The 16086-nt window shown below is 41.6% G+C and overlaps 1 protein-coding gene across 1 annotated transcript in view; it reads right to left on the minus strand.

The window, feature by feature from the left end:
* Positions 1-5891: 5891 nt before the first annotated feature.
* The window catches only part of LOC139367219 (protein tyrosine phosphatase receptor type N2), a 264778-nt gene continuing 254583 nt past the window's right edge, over positions 5892-16086 (minus strand). Inside the window, exons 20-22 of the mRNA XM_071105432.1 lie at positions 15640-15704; positions 11451-11524; positions 5892-7716 (exon numbers count right to left, since the gene is read on the minus strand). Coding sequence (XP_070961533.1) covers positions 7645-7716; positions 11451-11524; positions 15640-15704 — 211 coding nt within the window. The 3' untranslated portion in view covers positions 5892-7644. The remainder of the gene's footprint in view (positions 7717-11450; positions 11525-15639; positions 15705-16086) is intronic.

Here is a 16086-nt window from a genome sequence, read left to right on the forward strand (position 1 = left end):
GTGATCTGCTCAGAAGCCCTAAAACTTTGAAAGTTTCAATTATGATGTGAATAAAAAATCATACCAATCATGATTAATGAACTAATAATCAGAGAATCTGGATGATTACAACAAGACCAAATGTGCTTATTTTTTTTAAAGTGAGTCCATGTCAAGAAAGGTTGTGTGTGTCTGTGAGTATGGGAGTGGCCTGTCAGGTGTGGGTGTGACTCCGTTACCACTGTCCAAATGTCCAAGCCTGTAAGATTGCATGAAGTTGTCAGGGGCATTTCAAAAAGGTATAATGTGGGTGTGTCAAAGGCCAAATGAGGTATAAATAAAGCCCAGCTAACACCACAAACTAAACTTATAGCAGGCTAGTTGATTTCATCTTGGAGTGGGTTCGTTCTGGGAAAGGTAACCACTTTTTGAATATATATATAAAAAAGTCAGATCTTTTTAATGCTTTTTTTTCTAAATCATCTTTCTCAATGTGTGTTGTTGTCTGCCTGTGTGTGTATGTATGATTGAAAATAGATGTGTTTTAATTTAAATGGATATGATTGTGATTTATAACCAGCTTTTCTTTTCACTATTAGAAGTTCTGGGGGAAATGTAATTGATCTTTTCATTTATGATTTAATATTTTTTACATTTTTTAAATTGTTGGATAAAACATTTCTACCCCAGATACAAACGTATGCAAACAACAACTTACAGACGCACACAAACAACGAGGGCATCTCATCTGCCCAGACCCGCATGCTCACACCCTCATCCCTAGTGCCTGCATTATTGTTTGCCACATGGCCTTATATTGTACCAATTCGTTTTTCTCGGTCACACATGCGACTTCAATATTTCAATAATAAACCTCGAGATTTTCCACTTTGTTAACGATGGCGGACTGATTGATTTTTAGTATACGTTTTCTCAAGATGAGTGATGAGAAGTGAATCGTCCATCCCATTAGGTATCTCACTACACCTAAATGTGCAATTTTCTTGAAATATGCAGACAGATGGATTAAAAGTCATGTCACATTGTAGTACTTCTCACCCCGTCCATAACGTTTGGACTTTGTAGCATTCCCAGAAAGCATGGATTATTCAGTCATTGTTAGTTTTACACTTAAGACATGACTCTGCCGTTGTGCTGTAGAATTAGTGCATTTTGTATCTTCTATAACACATGCTATGCATTAGTTTATGCTGCATTAAGTGTACATTTTCGTCATGTACGTCATTTGCTATTTTCAATGCAGCACCAGGAGAGTTTACAGAAATCTGTAAGTACAGCTACCTTCTGATATTCATTCACTAGTTCATCGAGGGCTAATTTCTGTGCTTTTAACTTGATTTGTATTGTCTTTATAGACCTGTTATCCACAGCTGAGAACCAGGGGCCTTCATAGCATGGGCCAAGTTCAGTTAGCACGGCCAGTGTAGTGCCTAGTAAACGTATGCTGTATATATCTGCTGATTCAAATGGTAGCACATAGAGCGATTGTTTCCACTTTATCCTATTGAAGCACACTGGCTGATGGAGAATGATAAAGTAGAATTTACAGTCCCAATTCATACATGATTTGGTTTTACCTTCCAACATACAGGGCCTTCGGAAAGTATTTAGACCCCTTGACATTTTCCACATTTTGTTATGTTACAGCCTTATTTTGAAATGGATTAAATATGTTATTTTCCTCAGCAATGTACACATAATACCCCATACTGACTAAGCGAAAAACAGGTTTTAGGAATTTTTTTGCAAATGTATTAAAAATAAATAACAGAAATACCTTGTTCACATAAATATTCAGACCCTTTGCTATGAGACTCGAAATTGAGCTCTTGTGCATCCTGTTTCTACAACTTGATTGGGGTCCAGCTGTGGTAAATTCAGTTGATTGGATATGATTTGGAAAGGCACACACCTGTCTATATAAGGTCTCACAGTTGACAATGCATGTCAGAGCAAAAAACAAGCCATGAGGTCAAAGGAATTGTCTGTAGATCGCCGAGACAGGATTGTGTCAAGGCACAAATTTGGGGAGGGGTACGAAAACATTTCTGCAGCATTGAAGGTCCCCAAGAACACAGTGGCCTCCATCATTCTTAAACGGAAGAAGTTTGGAAACAACAAGACTCTCCCTAGAGCTGGCCGCCCAGCCAAACTGAGCAATCGGGGAGAAGGGCCTTGGCCAGGGAGGTGACCAAAAACCTGATGGAGCTTTAGAGTTCCTCTGTGGAGATGGGAGAACTTTCCAGAAGGACAACCATCTCTGCAGCACTCCAACAATCGGGCCATTATGGTAGAGTGGCCAGACGGAAGCCACTCCTCAGTAAAAGGCACATGACAGCCCGCTTGGAGTTTGTCAAAAGGTACCTAAAGACTCAGACCATGAGAAACAAGATTCTCTGGTCTGAAGAAAAAAAGAAAACTCTTTGGCCTGAGTGCCAAGTGTCACATCTGGAGGAAACCTGGCACCATCCCTTCAGTGAAGCATGGTGATGGCAGCACTCAAGATGTCTCGAGGCTGTAATCACTGGCAAAGGTGCTTCAGCAAAGTACTGAGTAAAAAAATGGAATACTTATGTAAATGTGATTATTTGTGGTTATTAATTTATATTTCTAAAAACCTGTTTTTGCTTTGTGATTATTTGTGGTAATGAATTTTATTTCTAAAAACCTGTTTTTGCTTTGTCATTATGGGGTATTTTGTGTAGACTGAAGGATAAAAAAAATATATTTTTCAATAAGTCTGTAACGTGACCAGTGTCAAAAACACAACGAAGGCTGGTCACTAGCCTATGTTGGTCTATGCAATTTTTTTCAGCAGAGTGATCAATGAATGTGATAACAAAACAAGCGTACAAACATATCATTTGTCCATGGAGCGCATCTTGAAATCCCAAGGGTTTGCTGGGAGCTGGCTGGCATGCTTTCCAGGATTTCCAAAGAGAAGGGTCCTGGTGTTGTTGGGAGTGAATGGGGAGCAGATTGCTGAGGCAGTCTCTCATGTCTATCCAAGGCCTTGATACCTTTGATCTCCTTCACAAACAAACAAGCTTTTAAACTAGTTGGCGCTGCTGGGCAATATCTCCCCGCTTGCTTTATTTTTCTGTCTGCCTGGTAGAAATGCTGATCCTGAGTAAACTGCTCCAACATGAATAGTTATGCACAAAATGTAGTTTACGAAGGTTCAATCAGGAAGGCTGGTCTGAATGCTCATTTAACTTCTTCCAGCAAGCATAACATAACTCACTTTGTTTCCTGTTCTACGGGCATAGTGGGAATGAATAACAACGTTTCATCAGCATAGCATCTTGTTTCTTCTCCTCTTTCCTATGAGCCATGTGCGGAATGTCATTCACCTATTTACCTTATAGCCTGTAAGCGCGGCACAGTAATGCATTTTCCTCATGCTTGCTGTTAAGCTCTGGGCTCACTCTTGCAATGATCACCTTCCCTCTCTCTCAACCAATGGGCGTAAATCTTAGGATGCATTTATACGTCAACTTACCCTCGTTCTCCACTTGCTGTTTTACAGTAAGTTTTTGACAACCATCCAACTCCCCACCACCACCACCTATTTATATCCTTAAGGCCTGTCATTGGAACTGTTTTACTCTCAGAGGTGGGGGTGGGGGGGGGGGGGGGGGGGGGGGGGGCAGGAGCCCCGCATTACATCATCTGGCTCCGAGGATCTTCCCTCGGAGACGAGGCCATTCCCTGAGCTATTTAATAAAATGTCATATTTCATTCTGGTCTTTGTTGTTCGTTCAGCTAAGCCTGTACTCGTTTCGAAGTGTACGGCAAGGAGTTGTGGGTAGGAATATCGACGCCCACCATCTTCTGAACGACATTCAGAAGCTGAAAAGCGCTATGAAAACCTAGGAAGTAAAGGTGATCAGTGCCCTCGGTGCAATAGGCCATAGAAACCGGACATGAGATTGAAATGAAGACAATCTGATTGTTATCTCCCGTATAGGCTATGGCTTATACCTCAACCATGTACCGTAAGACAGCCTGAGAAGTGCCCAGACCATTCACGCCTGATATTACCCCCAAAGGATTTCAGTGGGTAAAATACTGGGCTGATTCTCTTTCATAGTCTGCCCTCTCTCTCATCTGAAAAATGCGGTAAGAAGACAATCATTGAATCTGTCCAGGGGGCGAATTTTCAACCTGCATTTACATAACTATGGTTAACTGTACTGTGAACTTCGACACCTTCTCACAAAGCAACTGTTATGATTATGGTGTTCACAAATTCTCATTGTCAGCCCTACCTATGGAAACACAATTTCCCTAGTATAACACAAGGGTGTATACACTGGTGAAACAACAGTGTCACAGGTGAAAAGCAGCACTAGGGCTCTATTCAATCCATATCTCTGAAGTTTGAATAGTGCCCTTAATTTCAGGCATGGAATTCAGTCAGTGCACTCACCCTCTGGTAAAAGAAGTCATATTTTATTTAACTGTACATCAAATTGTCACACCCTGATCTGGTTCACCTGTCCTTGTGATTGTCTCCACCCCCCCCCCCCCCCCCCCAGGTGTCGCTTATTATCCCTGGTGTATATATCCCTGTGTTTCCTGTCTCTGTGCCAGTTCGTCTTGTTTGCCAAGTCAACCAGCGTTTTTCCTTGCTCCTATTTTCCCCCAGCCTCTGTTTGTTTCAACCATTTCCTGTCCTGACTCTGAACCCTCCTGCCTGCCTTACCACTCTGCCTGTTCTGACTACCAGCCTGCTTATCCCCTTGTACTGTTTTGGACTCGGATCTGGTTTCTGACCCCTGCCTGACCTCGAGGCTGCCTATCCTCTGGTACTGTTTGGACTCTGACCTGGTTTATGAACTCTCGCCTGTCCCCGACCTGCCTTTGCCTACTCCCTTGGTTATAATAAATATCGGAGCTCTACAATCCGCCTCCTGTGTCTGCATTTGGGTCTCGCCTTGTGCCCTTATACCAATACCATAAGTACTCTTTTGAATGTTTTGTAACGAGCTAGTGGAAAAAAATGACAGACAAATCTATGGTCAACCGTTCTATGGTTTATTATCAATCAGATATCATTTTTATTTCCACACAAAATATATGGTTTTCATTGAAGAGTTCAGTAAACATTTTAATAGCACTACAGGGATCCAATCATTTATATTCTATACATCAGGGGTGTCAAACTCATTTTGCCCCAGGGGCTGCATTCGGTTTTCAACGAGATCCAGAGGGCCGCGCTGAAAATTGGTTATATTGCAAACATTTTTATAGTCCATCGTTTTTGGAATTTTCTAATCTTCCTGACTGTCTAGTTTTCATTTCGGTGATTATTAGCTAGCTGGACGCAGTCAAGAAACTGTATGAGTGTAGGTCCATTATAATTTCTACACAGTTTCCATTTGGTTTTAGTCATTTTAAAGTGAATTAAGTTCATTTCCCCCCCTCCCCAAACAAGTATTTCCACCCATGGGCCAGACTGGACTCCCTCACTGTATGTTTGACACCCCAGCTATGGACTTCACCTGCACACGTCACAATATTCTGTCAATTAAAAGGACAAAACAAATAGAATGAACAATGTCAATATAATTCAGCTTAATCATATCATATTGTTAATAGCTATATTTATCACTCTATTTGTAATCACTATATTTTGGTGACGCTTAAATATTCCCGGTATTACATTCATATACATAACAATGTCAAGCAAACGAATACAGTCTGCTGCAAGAATCCCTGCACAAGAGAACAACTACACCTCACAGTCCAGCCCTGTTCAAATACTTCAGGAATGTATCCTTCCTTCCAACCTTCAGTAAAAGAATCACATATATGAATTGGTTGGATTGGTGGAAGTAAAAGGACGATAACCTTGCTTACACCGATCCAATCATATGCAGATCTGTTAACTCAATGACGGAAGGATGCAGTTCGAAAGTACAGTTGAAGTCGGAAGTTGACATACACTTAGGTTGGAGTCATTAAAACTTGTCTTTTTTTCAACCACTCCACAAAAGTCTTGCTAACCAACTATAGTTTTGGCAAGCCGGCTAGGACATCTACTTTGTTCATGACATAAGTAATTTTTCCAACAGTTGTTTAAAGACAGATTATTTCACTTATAATTCACTGTATTACAATTCCAGTGGGTCAGAAGTTTACATACACTAAGTTGACTATGCCTTTAAACAGCTTGAAAAATTCCAGAAACCTATGTCATTGCCTTAGAAGCTTCTGATAGGCTAATTGAAATCATTCGAGTCAATTAGAGGTGTACATGTGGATTTATTTCAAGGCCTACCTACAAACTCAGTGCCTCTTTGCTTGACATCATAGGAAAATCAAAATAAATCAGCCAAGACCTCAGAAAAAAATGTATACCTCCACAAGTCTGGTTCATCCTTGGGAGCAATTTCCAAACGCCTGAAGGTACCACGTTCATCTGTACAAACAATAGTACGCAAGTATGAACACCATGGGACCACACAGCCATCATACCGCTCAGAAAGGAGATGCGTTCTGTCTCCTAGAGATGAACGTATTTTGGGTCTTCCAAATGGAAAATGACCCCAAGCATACTTCCAAAATTGTGGCAAAATGGCTTAAGGACAACAAAGTCAAGGTATTGGAGTGGCCATCACAAAGCCTTGACCTCAATCTTATAGAACATTTGTGGGCAGATCTGAAAAGCGTGTGCGAGCAAGGAGGCCTAAAAACCTGACTCAGTTACACCAGCCCTGTCTGGAGGAATGGGCCAAAATTCACCCAACTTATCGTGGGAAGCATGTGGAAGGCTACCCAAAACGTTTGACCCAAGTTAAACAATTTAAAGGCAATGCTACCAAATACTAATTGAGTGTATGTAAACTTCTGACCCACTGGGAATGTGATGAAAGAAATAAAAGCTGAAATAAGTCATTCTCTCTACTATTATTCTGACATTTCACATTCTTAAAATTAAGTGGTGATCCTAACTGACCTAAGACAGGGAATTGTTACTAGGATTAAATGTCAGGAATTGTGAAAAACTGTTGTAATGTATTTGGCTAAGGTGTATGTAAACTTCCGACTTCAACTGTATTTGAAGGGGGTCATAGTATATGGTTCAGAACTTAAATAGTAAAGATCACTTCGACATCCTTCTCTTAAGCATCTTCTCTATATACAGGACACAGATGTCTGGGCCTTGAATACAATATTACATACATCACATCAATAACCAAGTATCTGATCCTAAGTTTAACACATTATTCAGATCACAAAGAGAGAGAGAGCGAGAGAGAGAACACACGTTATCTTGTCTAGCTATCTGTTAGTGGCACTAAAACCTATGTTCGATAACAACCGCAAAACAGAGTACATCACAGTTAAGAAGTCCAGGTCGCTCAAGTATCTGGCACAACATTCATAAGTACACCAAGAGAGAGATTGAGAGCGAGAGAATCAGAGGGGAGAGAAAGCAGGAGAAGAAGTATGTTGTCCCAAATGGCACCCTATTATAGGACCTGTTATATATATATAAAAAAAAAAGAAAGTAGTCCGCTATGTAGGGAATAGGGTGCCATTTGGGACATGGACGAGATGTCAGTCTTGAATGGGCAGAGGAACGTGTGTTTAGACAGCGAGACATGGCATGGTGCGGTGCGCTGCGGTGTCGTTTCACTGCGGAAGTGCTTTCAGGATGGCATTCACCTCCTCCGCCACGGCTGTCAGCGCAAACTCAAACTGCTCCTGTGGAGAGAGAGAGAGAGCGAGAGAGAGAGAGAGTTGGACAGGACTGAGTGTAAAGTTACAGGACTGCCAGTGAATCCTATCTGAGTGACACTTTTTATAACTACCTCTTGTTGAACAATATATTGAAAACAACATATATACCATTTCTTTCCAAATCAAACATTTTTGATTTTCAATATTCATGTTTATAAGTTTTCAATATTCATACTAAAGAAATTACAAAAAAATACTACTCTAATACTACTAAAATACTACTCTAATACTACTAAAATACTATTACAGAGGAAGTGGTAAAGCTTCGTATGACACCAACTTTTGCTTTGTAGCACCTACAGATGAAACATTATGGAGTCTTAAAGAAGGTCTGGGTAAGGCCTAAATGTCACAAATATTCCAACTTCAATTAAGTATTTCTTAATTATACTTCAATATACAAATGTCAAATATATGTCAACAATCTTTCCTCCAAAGGACCCTTATATGGATAAAATACCCAAAATCATGGTCTCACTTTGTTCTAGTTGTGTGAGGAATCACCCCAATGCCTACACTTTCTCGTTCTGAACCTCTAAAGTGGGTGGAACGGGTGTGGCTTCATGACAATGACAACAAGAGAAGCCACTGACTGATTTGACAGCTTTTAACGCACTTACACCTCTGACAGCCACTAAACATCAGCTATGCGGGTGTCAGCTAGCACGGGTTAAAGCTTGATCTGAATGAATCTAGGCTTAAGTCAACTCTTCTCTCAAGTGTTGATGCGTGTGTATGTGTGTGACTCACTGTGCTCCCTCAGGAGCACAACAGGACCCGATCGTTTTTCACCCTGAAGACACACTGTTTCACATTCCACTCCCCAACTCTCACTCAGGATCCAGGCGCTAAAATAAACTCACTGAGAAGAGGTAGGCATTTGCAAGAATCAGACTTCAGATGTGTCAACACAAAACCTGCCACATTGTCGCCCGGAGTAAAATACAATCTATACTGAGGAGTTCTTCACAACAAGTAATGTGAATATTGTTTTGTTGCCTAGGTTATTCTTATTTGTATAGGTCTTCATAAATGACCTTTAATAGCTGTAGTTAATTACAACATTTAAACAAACAAAAAAATAATCCACAAATCTTTAAGCCTTGGAACATATTGATTAAGCTGTCTCGGTAGGCATTATGGTGGCCTAGGAAGAGGGTTTCACATTTCCACCACTGGAGGGAGTGAAACCTCTGTCTTTCCCCCACAAAGTTACAGGAGACTTGCTCTTGAGCATAGAGTCAGTATATCGTCTATTGGTATGAAAAAAAGTGTTCTTTCAACAATGTAAAATCTAACACATCTATCTAAGACCAGAACAGCTAACGTTGCATATATTTTACAGCTAAAAGCTGTCCTTAAAAAAAAATGTTAATCAATTTATGCTCTTGATGAACCTGTGCTGCAACATAGTAGCATCAATAATATTGCTAGTTCTCTGCTGTAAATTTAATTTGCCCTTAGATGTTTCAGTGAAAGGCTTTTAACATTTACGTTTGCCAAAATGCAACCTTCCCTTAACAAGCTCCAATCAGATACCTGAGTAACCGGTAAATATGATTCAGCGAAAGCTGCATTAAATCCATTTCATTTACATAAATAATAACTTCAGGATGTCTCCACTCAACTTTGATAAACGTGATACAGCCTAATTTTGCCCCGATTGCCTTTCATTTGATATTTCCGGAGCTAAATGCAGCCATCTTAAACGACACAAGAAGCTTTCGCTGCCCATCACAATTCAGTGGTCATAGATGAAACGAGCACGGTCTGTTTAAATACACACGTAACCGACTTGCTTGTAATGAGATGTTTCAAACCTCCCTCCCTCCCAGGTAAACGAGTTAGATTCTTTTAGTTGCCGTTTTTGTTTATTGCCGTTTTTGTTCCATTTCCGTACTTTGTCTAACAACACTATCATTAATCGAGCAAAGAAGTTGTGGGTCAGAGTGCAGTATTTATTTTGTTTCATCACAGACAGACGCGCTTTCTAGAAAGTTTCTCACACTGGCTTTAGCTGGGGGGCCTGCCTGGGCAAGTCCAGGGGGTTGCCTAGCAACACTTGCCTCAAAGCCGAGGCAATGTTTGCGCATAGCGTGACAAATTCCCATGATTTGTGAATCTGTTCGGATCGAACAGCTAAAAAAATGGCTTTGAAAAAAAAATATGATTTCAGCTAATAGGGAGAAGTATTAAAAAAAAATGACGATATCATACTGTAGCATTGACTAATCTATAAACTATTTACATGTAAGACAAATGTGGGTACATTGGTGGACAAAATTCGGACTTGCTCAACCGTTTAAAGAAAAGAGCAATGGGAGTTAGGAGGCCTCTCTAAATTCTAGAGGCAAACAAGAATGACATGTATTTCTTTATTTGACCTTTATTTGAACACAAAGTCCCATTGAGACCAAGGTCTCTTTCACAAGGGAACCCTGCATACACATCATTTACAAAACACAATCTAATACTAATATATGAAAAATGACAATAGGGGAGACTGGGGTTAGTTGTCTCATGGGTTGGTTGTCACAGTGCACATTACTCCCAATCCAGATGGTGCTGTGTGATAACTTTCAGATCAAAATATGTGAATTCTTTGAAAGACCTCATCCACCTGGTCACTATCAACTCCATTATAACCATATTGTTTGGCGACATTGCCACCATATAATAAATCCCAAGCTCTTTTGTGATGTTGCTATAAAGACCCCCCTTTCCAGTAAACACAAATATCTGTTTGACCGACGTATCAAAATGTGTTTGGAAAATGTGACAGTTATTTTTAATTCCACGAGAGGTACCGGATCCGGCCAAATACTGTAGGTTCCGGGAACGAAACAGTCGAAAATGGATCCTGTACCGCTTGGCTCAAATGAAGGATGAAAAATAAAAAAAAACGCTTCCTATTTCAACCTGGGTCTTTCTATTAATGTTGAAAAGAATCTTGTACGATTTACTGGTGCTGAGAAGTACACGCGTGACCCAGGTCTCCTCTACATTCAAGAAAAAACAATCACATTCATCAGCAAAGAGGTCCCCAATCAACATTTTGAACTGCCCGAGAGGCACCAGAACATCCGTTTGTAGGGAACTCTAGATTGTTCCATACATGGGATGCAAAGAAACTAAAAGCGGATTTACCTAACACTGAGGAGATCGCAGCGATTTCCAGTTAGCCATCCCTGAGACCGGGCATGGTAACTCATCAGTCTAAAGGTTATTAATAAAGTAAGGTATGGCAGGAGTTTTTGTAGGAGAACATGAGTTTTGGATATTGCAACAAAAAAAATGCTAAGCTTACTTCCACTTGGAGATCTTAAACTCTGAGGGCTGGTTTCCCAGACAGAGATTAAGCCTAGACCTGCACTAAAAAGCGATTTCAAAAGGGGTTTCTCCATTGAGCATGCTTTTAAGTTCAGAACAAGGCTTAATATGTGTTTTGGGAAACCAGCCCTCAGTGTCTGTGGACATAAACTTCCTCATGTGTGATTTTGAATATGAACAGACTGAGAATCTAAAAAAAATAAAAAGCTCCTCCAATTAATAAGTGGTCTTGATCATTTCAAGCAACCAATCATGTCATTGTGCGCTTACCCGTGAACTAGACGCACCTCTTTGTGAATGACATGAACTCCCCCACTTCTCCCCTCTCCCCACTCCCTCCTTCCCTCCCTCTGAGCGAGGGACCGTACCTTTGTCTGGACCATGCCGGGTCTTTGGTCTCTCAAGTGCTCCAGGGTAGCGGCAATATCAATCTCTTTAGCACCTGCAACAGACCGCACATTGGGCTGAGTTCAAAGCAGCAGAGTAATCCAGCTCACATCTGTCAATCTCCTTTCTACCCGGCTCCCTTTGGATAGGCATGGCGATTGAAAATGATTACATTCATCCCTCGAAAGACTTGGAAAGGAGCCACTGACTGTTTTCACTAGAATAATATATGCATGGGGATATTTCTGGGGCAGGGAATATTGTACAATCAATGATGCAATCAAAGAAACTGTGCCCTGCTTGAATAAGAACCATGCATTGTAGTAGCAGGCATAAAATTGCACTATGCCCAACTGTGATTCAGAAGCTTGCATTCTGATGTCTGAGATAATCGGAAATGAATGGAAAATCAAGCCAATTTGCTATACCTCGTATGATGTGGTAAAATATGAGAGATGTGTTAGATTTGATATAGTTGACCTTCACCATACAATAAATGTTTTTGTGTCATTTTAAAATTCAGCAAGTTATGTGAGCTGAGTATCTGTAATAGACTCAATAATGCCAACGTCCAATAAACTCTCATTTTGAAATCTCCTTTCACTTTTAGCTTGAATAACTTCAGCAACCAGACTATTGTGGGAGTCTCTAATAAATGGCGAGTTGGAGGGGACCATGAGGGCTCATTTGAGATTCACTCCCAAAAAAAGAAATAGAGGCAGAGAAAGCCCAGAGCCCTTAAAGACGTTTTGAAAGGGGGAGAGAGGGAAGGGGCCGGTTAATTCAGCTGGACTCCCAGCTCAAAGTGATCCAATACAACTTTCATGTTTTAGAAGTGTTGGATTCTCAAGTTTAAGAGGGGAGAAAATTCTCCAACAATAAAAGGCTTCGGAGTGAAATTATTCTTGTGTACAATTCACTCTGGAGGAGAGAAGAAGATGAAGAAGAGAAGGAGGAAGAAGAAGAATAAGGCGAAAGAGGGATTTTATGTCTGGGCCCCCCGGGCTTTTCATTCTGTTTGGGAACACAAGGCCTCACACTTCTCAAGACCAGATGAGCCTCACACCAAACAAAGAGGGATAGGCCGCTCATGGTCTGGGTTGCTCATTGCTCAACATAACAAAAACGTGTGGGTCTGGTCCCAGGCCCAGTCACAATCACAACCACTAGCTAAAGCCACAGCCACAGCCCAAACCCAAACCCTAGCCCCACGCCCCATCGCAAACCTCTAGCCTGAACCCCAGAACAGGGATGTGTGTGACAGCCTGAGAAAGACCTCCATCCAGCAGGACCATGCTACCCTGACTCTGCCCTTTGATTTCCCCCATTAAGACCAAAGCTACAGAGCAAGGGTCCAAAGACACAGAGAAGCAGGAGGTTAGGGTCAGGGCCAGATGTACGGATGACCTGCTCTGATAGGGGTGGGAGGCCAGGGTCAGATGTACGGATGACCTGTTCTGATAGGGGTGGGAGGCCAGAGGGCATAGGGGGACATCTATTGTATCCACTGCTGGAGTTATTTCTCATTATGCAATACAGAGCCTGGTGTTGTATAGTAAATCAAATCAAATCAAATTGTATTTGTCACATGCGCCAACTACAACGGGTATAGACTTTACCATGAAATGCTTGCTCTACGAGCCCTTCCCAACGATTCAGAGTAAAAAATAATAATACCATTTTTATATATATATACTGTATGCCTTCATGTAAATATCTACCTCAAATACCTCGTACCCCTGCACATTGATCTGGTACGCCCTGTATATAGCTCCCTTCTTGTGTATTTTATTATTTTATTATAATTGATTATATTATATATATATATATATATATATATATATATATATGTGTATGTGTATTTGGGTTGTGTCGGTATGCGTGTGTGTGTTATGTGTGTGTGTGTGTGTACGTATGTAGTGTTTGTGAATGTGTGTGAGAGAGTCAGTGTAGTGTGTGTGTGTGAGTGTGTGTGTGTATAGTGTGCATATATAGTCTTGTGAGTGTGCATAGATTGGGTCAGTGCAGATAGTCCGGGTAACCATTTAATTCAATATTTAGCAGTCTTATGGCTATTTAGTAATCTCATGGCTCAGGGGTCAAAGTGGTCTCGGAGCCCGTTGGTTCGAGAGCCGATGCTTCGGTACCGTTTGCTGGACGGTAGCAGAGTGAACAGTCTATGACTAGGGTGGCTGGAATTTTTGGCCATTTTTTGGGGCCTTCCTCTGACATCGCCTGATATAGAGGTCCTGGATGGCAGGTACTGGGCTGTCCGCACCACCCTCTGTAGCGCTTCACCACCCTCTGTAGCGCATTTGCCATACCAAGTGGTGATGCAGCCAGTCAAGATGCTCTCGATGGTACAGCTGTAGAACTTGAGAACTTTGAGAATTTGAGGGCCCATGCCAAATCTTTTCAGCCCCTTGAGGGGGAAGGAACTTGAAGCTCTCAACCCTCTCCACAACAACCCTGTTGATGTGGACGGGGGCGTGCTCTCCCCTCTTTCTCCTATAGTCCACTAACAGTTTCTTGGTCTTGAGGGAGAGGTTGATGTCTCTCATGTCCTGACACCACACCACAAGTCTCTGACCTTCTCCCTGTAGGCTGTCTCAGCCCCATCTGTGATCAGGCCTACCACCATTGTATCGTTAGCAAACTTGATGATAGTGTTGGAGTCGTGCGTGGCCACACAGTCGTGGGTGAACAGAGACTATAGGAGGGGACTAAGCACACACCCCTGAGGGCCCCCCATGTTGAGGGTCAGCGTGGCTGAGGTGTTGATGCCTACCCTCAACACCTGGGGCTGGCCAATCAGGAAGTCCAGGATCTAGTTGCAGAGGGAGGTGTTCAGTCCCAGGGTCCCTAGCTTGGTGATTTGCTTGGAGGGGACTATGGTATTGAACGCTGATCTATGAACAGCATTCTCACATAGTTATTTCCCCTCTTGTCCAGGTGGGAAGGGCAGTGTGAAGTGCAATTGAGATTGCATCATCTTTGGATCTGTTGGGGCGGTATGCAAATTGTGGGTCCAGGGTGTCTGGGATGATGGTGTTGATGTGTGTCATAACCAGCCTTTCAAAGCATTTCATAATTACAGACATAAGTGCTATAGGGCGACAGTCATTAATGCAGGTTACCTTGAAGTTCCTGGGAACAGGTATAATGTATGTCAACTTGAAACATGTTCGAGATTACAGACTGGGACAAGGAGAGATTGAAAATGTCCGTGAAGACACTTGCCAGCTGGTCTGCGCATGCTTTGAGAATGCACCCTGGTATTCCGTCTAGCTCAGTGGGCTTGCGAATGTTAACCTGTTTAAAAGTTTTACTCACATCAGCCATGAAGAGCGAGATCACCCAGTCATCCGGAACAACAGGAGCTTTCATGCAAGACTCAGTGTTGTATTCCTTGAATTGAGCATAAAAGGCATTTAGCTCGTTTGGGAGTTCTGCATCATTGGGCATCCCACAGCTGGGTTTCCCTTTGTAACCCGCAAGCCATGCCACATATGAAGTGCTTCAGAGCCGGTGTAATAGGATTCCACCTTCCTCCCATATTGTCCTTTTGCATGTTTGATGTCTCGTCGGAGGTCGTACCGGTCATACTATATGAGCATAATATTCTGAAAACATACTCAAAGGTCGTTGTGTGATATGCATGTCAATTAATATATCAATATTTGCATCTTGTGAGAAGCCAAATTAAGATGGAATATATACTGTATAATTATGATAAATTAACTTGCCCTTTACAGGGGAATGAATTTGACATTGAAGATGGTTGAAAAAAAACAGTTGAAAAATGACCCTTTTCTAAAAGGAATTTCAAAGAAATAAATATGTACAAAAACACAATCATAGTCTTAAGGCCAAGGAGTGTTGTTTTTTTGTGAATGTTTATGATAATTCATTTTAGTTATGAGTAGCCATGCTATTGCTCTCTCCCTCTTATCACTGTCTTTCTCTCTCCCTCACCCTCTCTCTCTCTCTCTCCCTCTCTTCTCCTTTCTGGAGATCCCTCCCAGAGTTTTCAGCAGAGGCCTCACTCAGTCACCCTCTAATGCGTCCCAAGACCTTCGGGCTGAAAATGGAGGCGTTTCACCGTTGCTGTGGCAACGTCTCCACACAAGCAGAAAAGAGTGCGAGGCGGCGAGGCCCATCGACTCCTACCTTTAGCCATCCTATTGAGGACCATGTCAATCAGGATGTACGTTCCGCTTCTGCCAGCTCCGTCACTGCAAAGCAACCAGAGAGAAGAAGACGCTCATTAGTGAATGTAGAAAAAGGACACAGAGCGGATCCCTCAAATACAACAGTAGTGTTTGCCTCTTACATGAAATGAAATAGCTCATTGAGAATGTCTTGCATTATTGCTGTAGAGTCTGAGGAAATACAAATGATGAGGAGAGCATTTCAAAAGATATATTACATAGCTTACTGTACAGTATATGTACACGCGGGTACAAATGAGTTGTGTATGGTAAATAGCAGTTATTTACCATACATTACCCACAGTTATTTACCATACATTACCCATTTGATAATGATATTAAATTGAGGAACATAAGATATTAATAAAAGCTGTAATAACCATTGCGTACAAAGTTGTCATCATTA

This window comes from Oncorhynchus clarkii, chromosome 15 (assembly GCF_045791955.1).
Source record: "Oncorhynchus clarkii lewisi isolate Uvic-CL-2024 chromosome 15, UVic_Ocla_1.0, whole genome shotgun sequence".
NCBI lineage: Eukaryota > Metazoa > Chordata > Actinopteri > Salmoniformes > Salmonidae > Oncorhynchus > Oncorhynchus clarkii.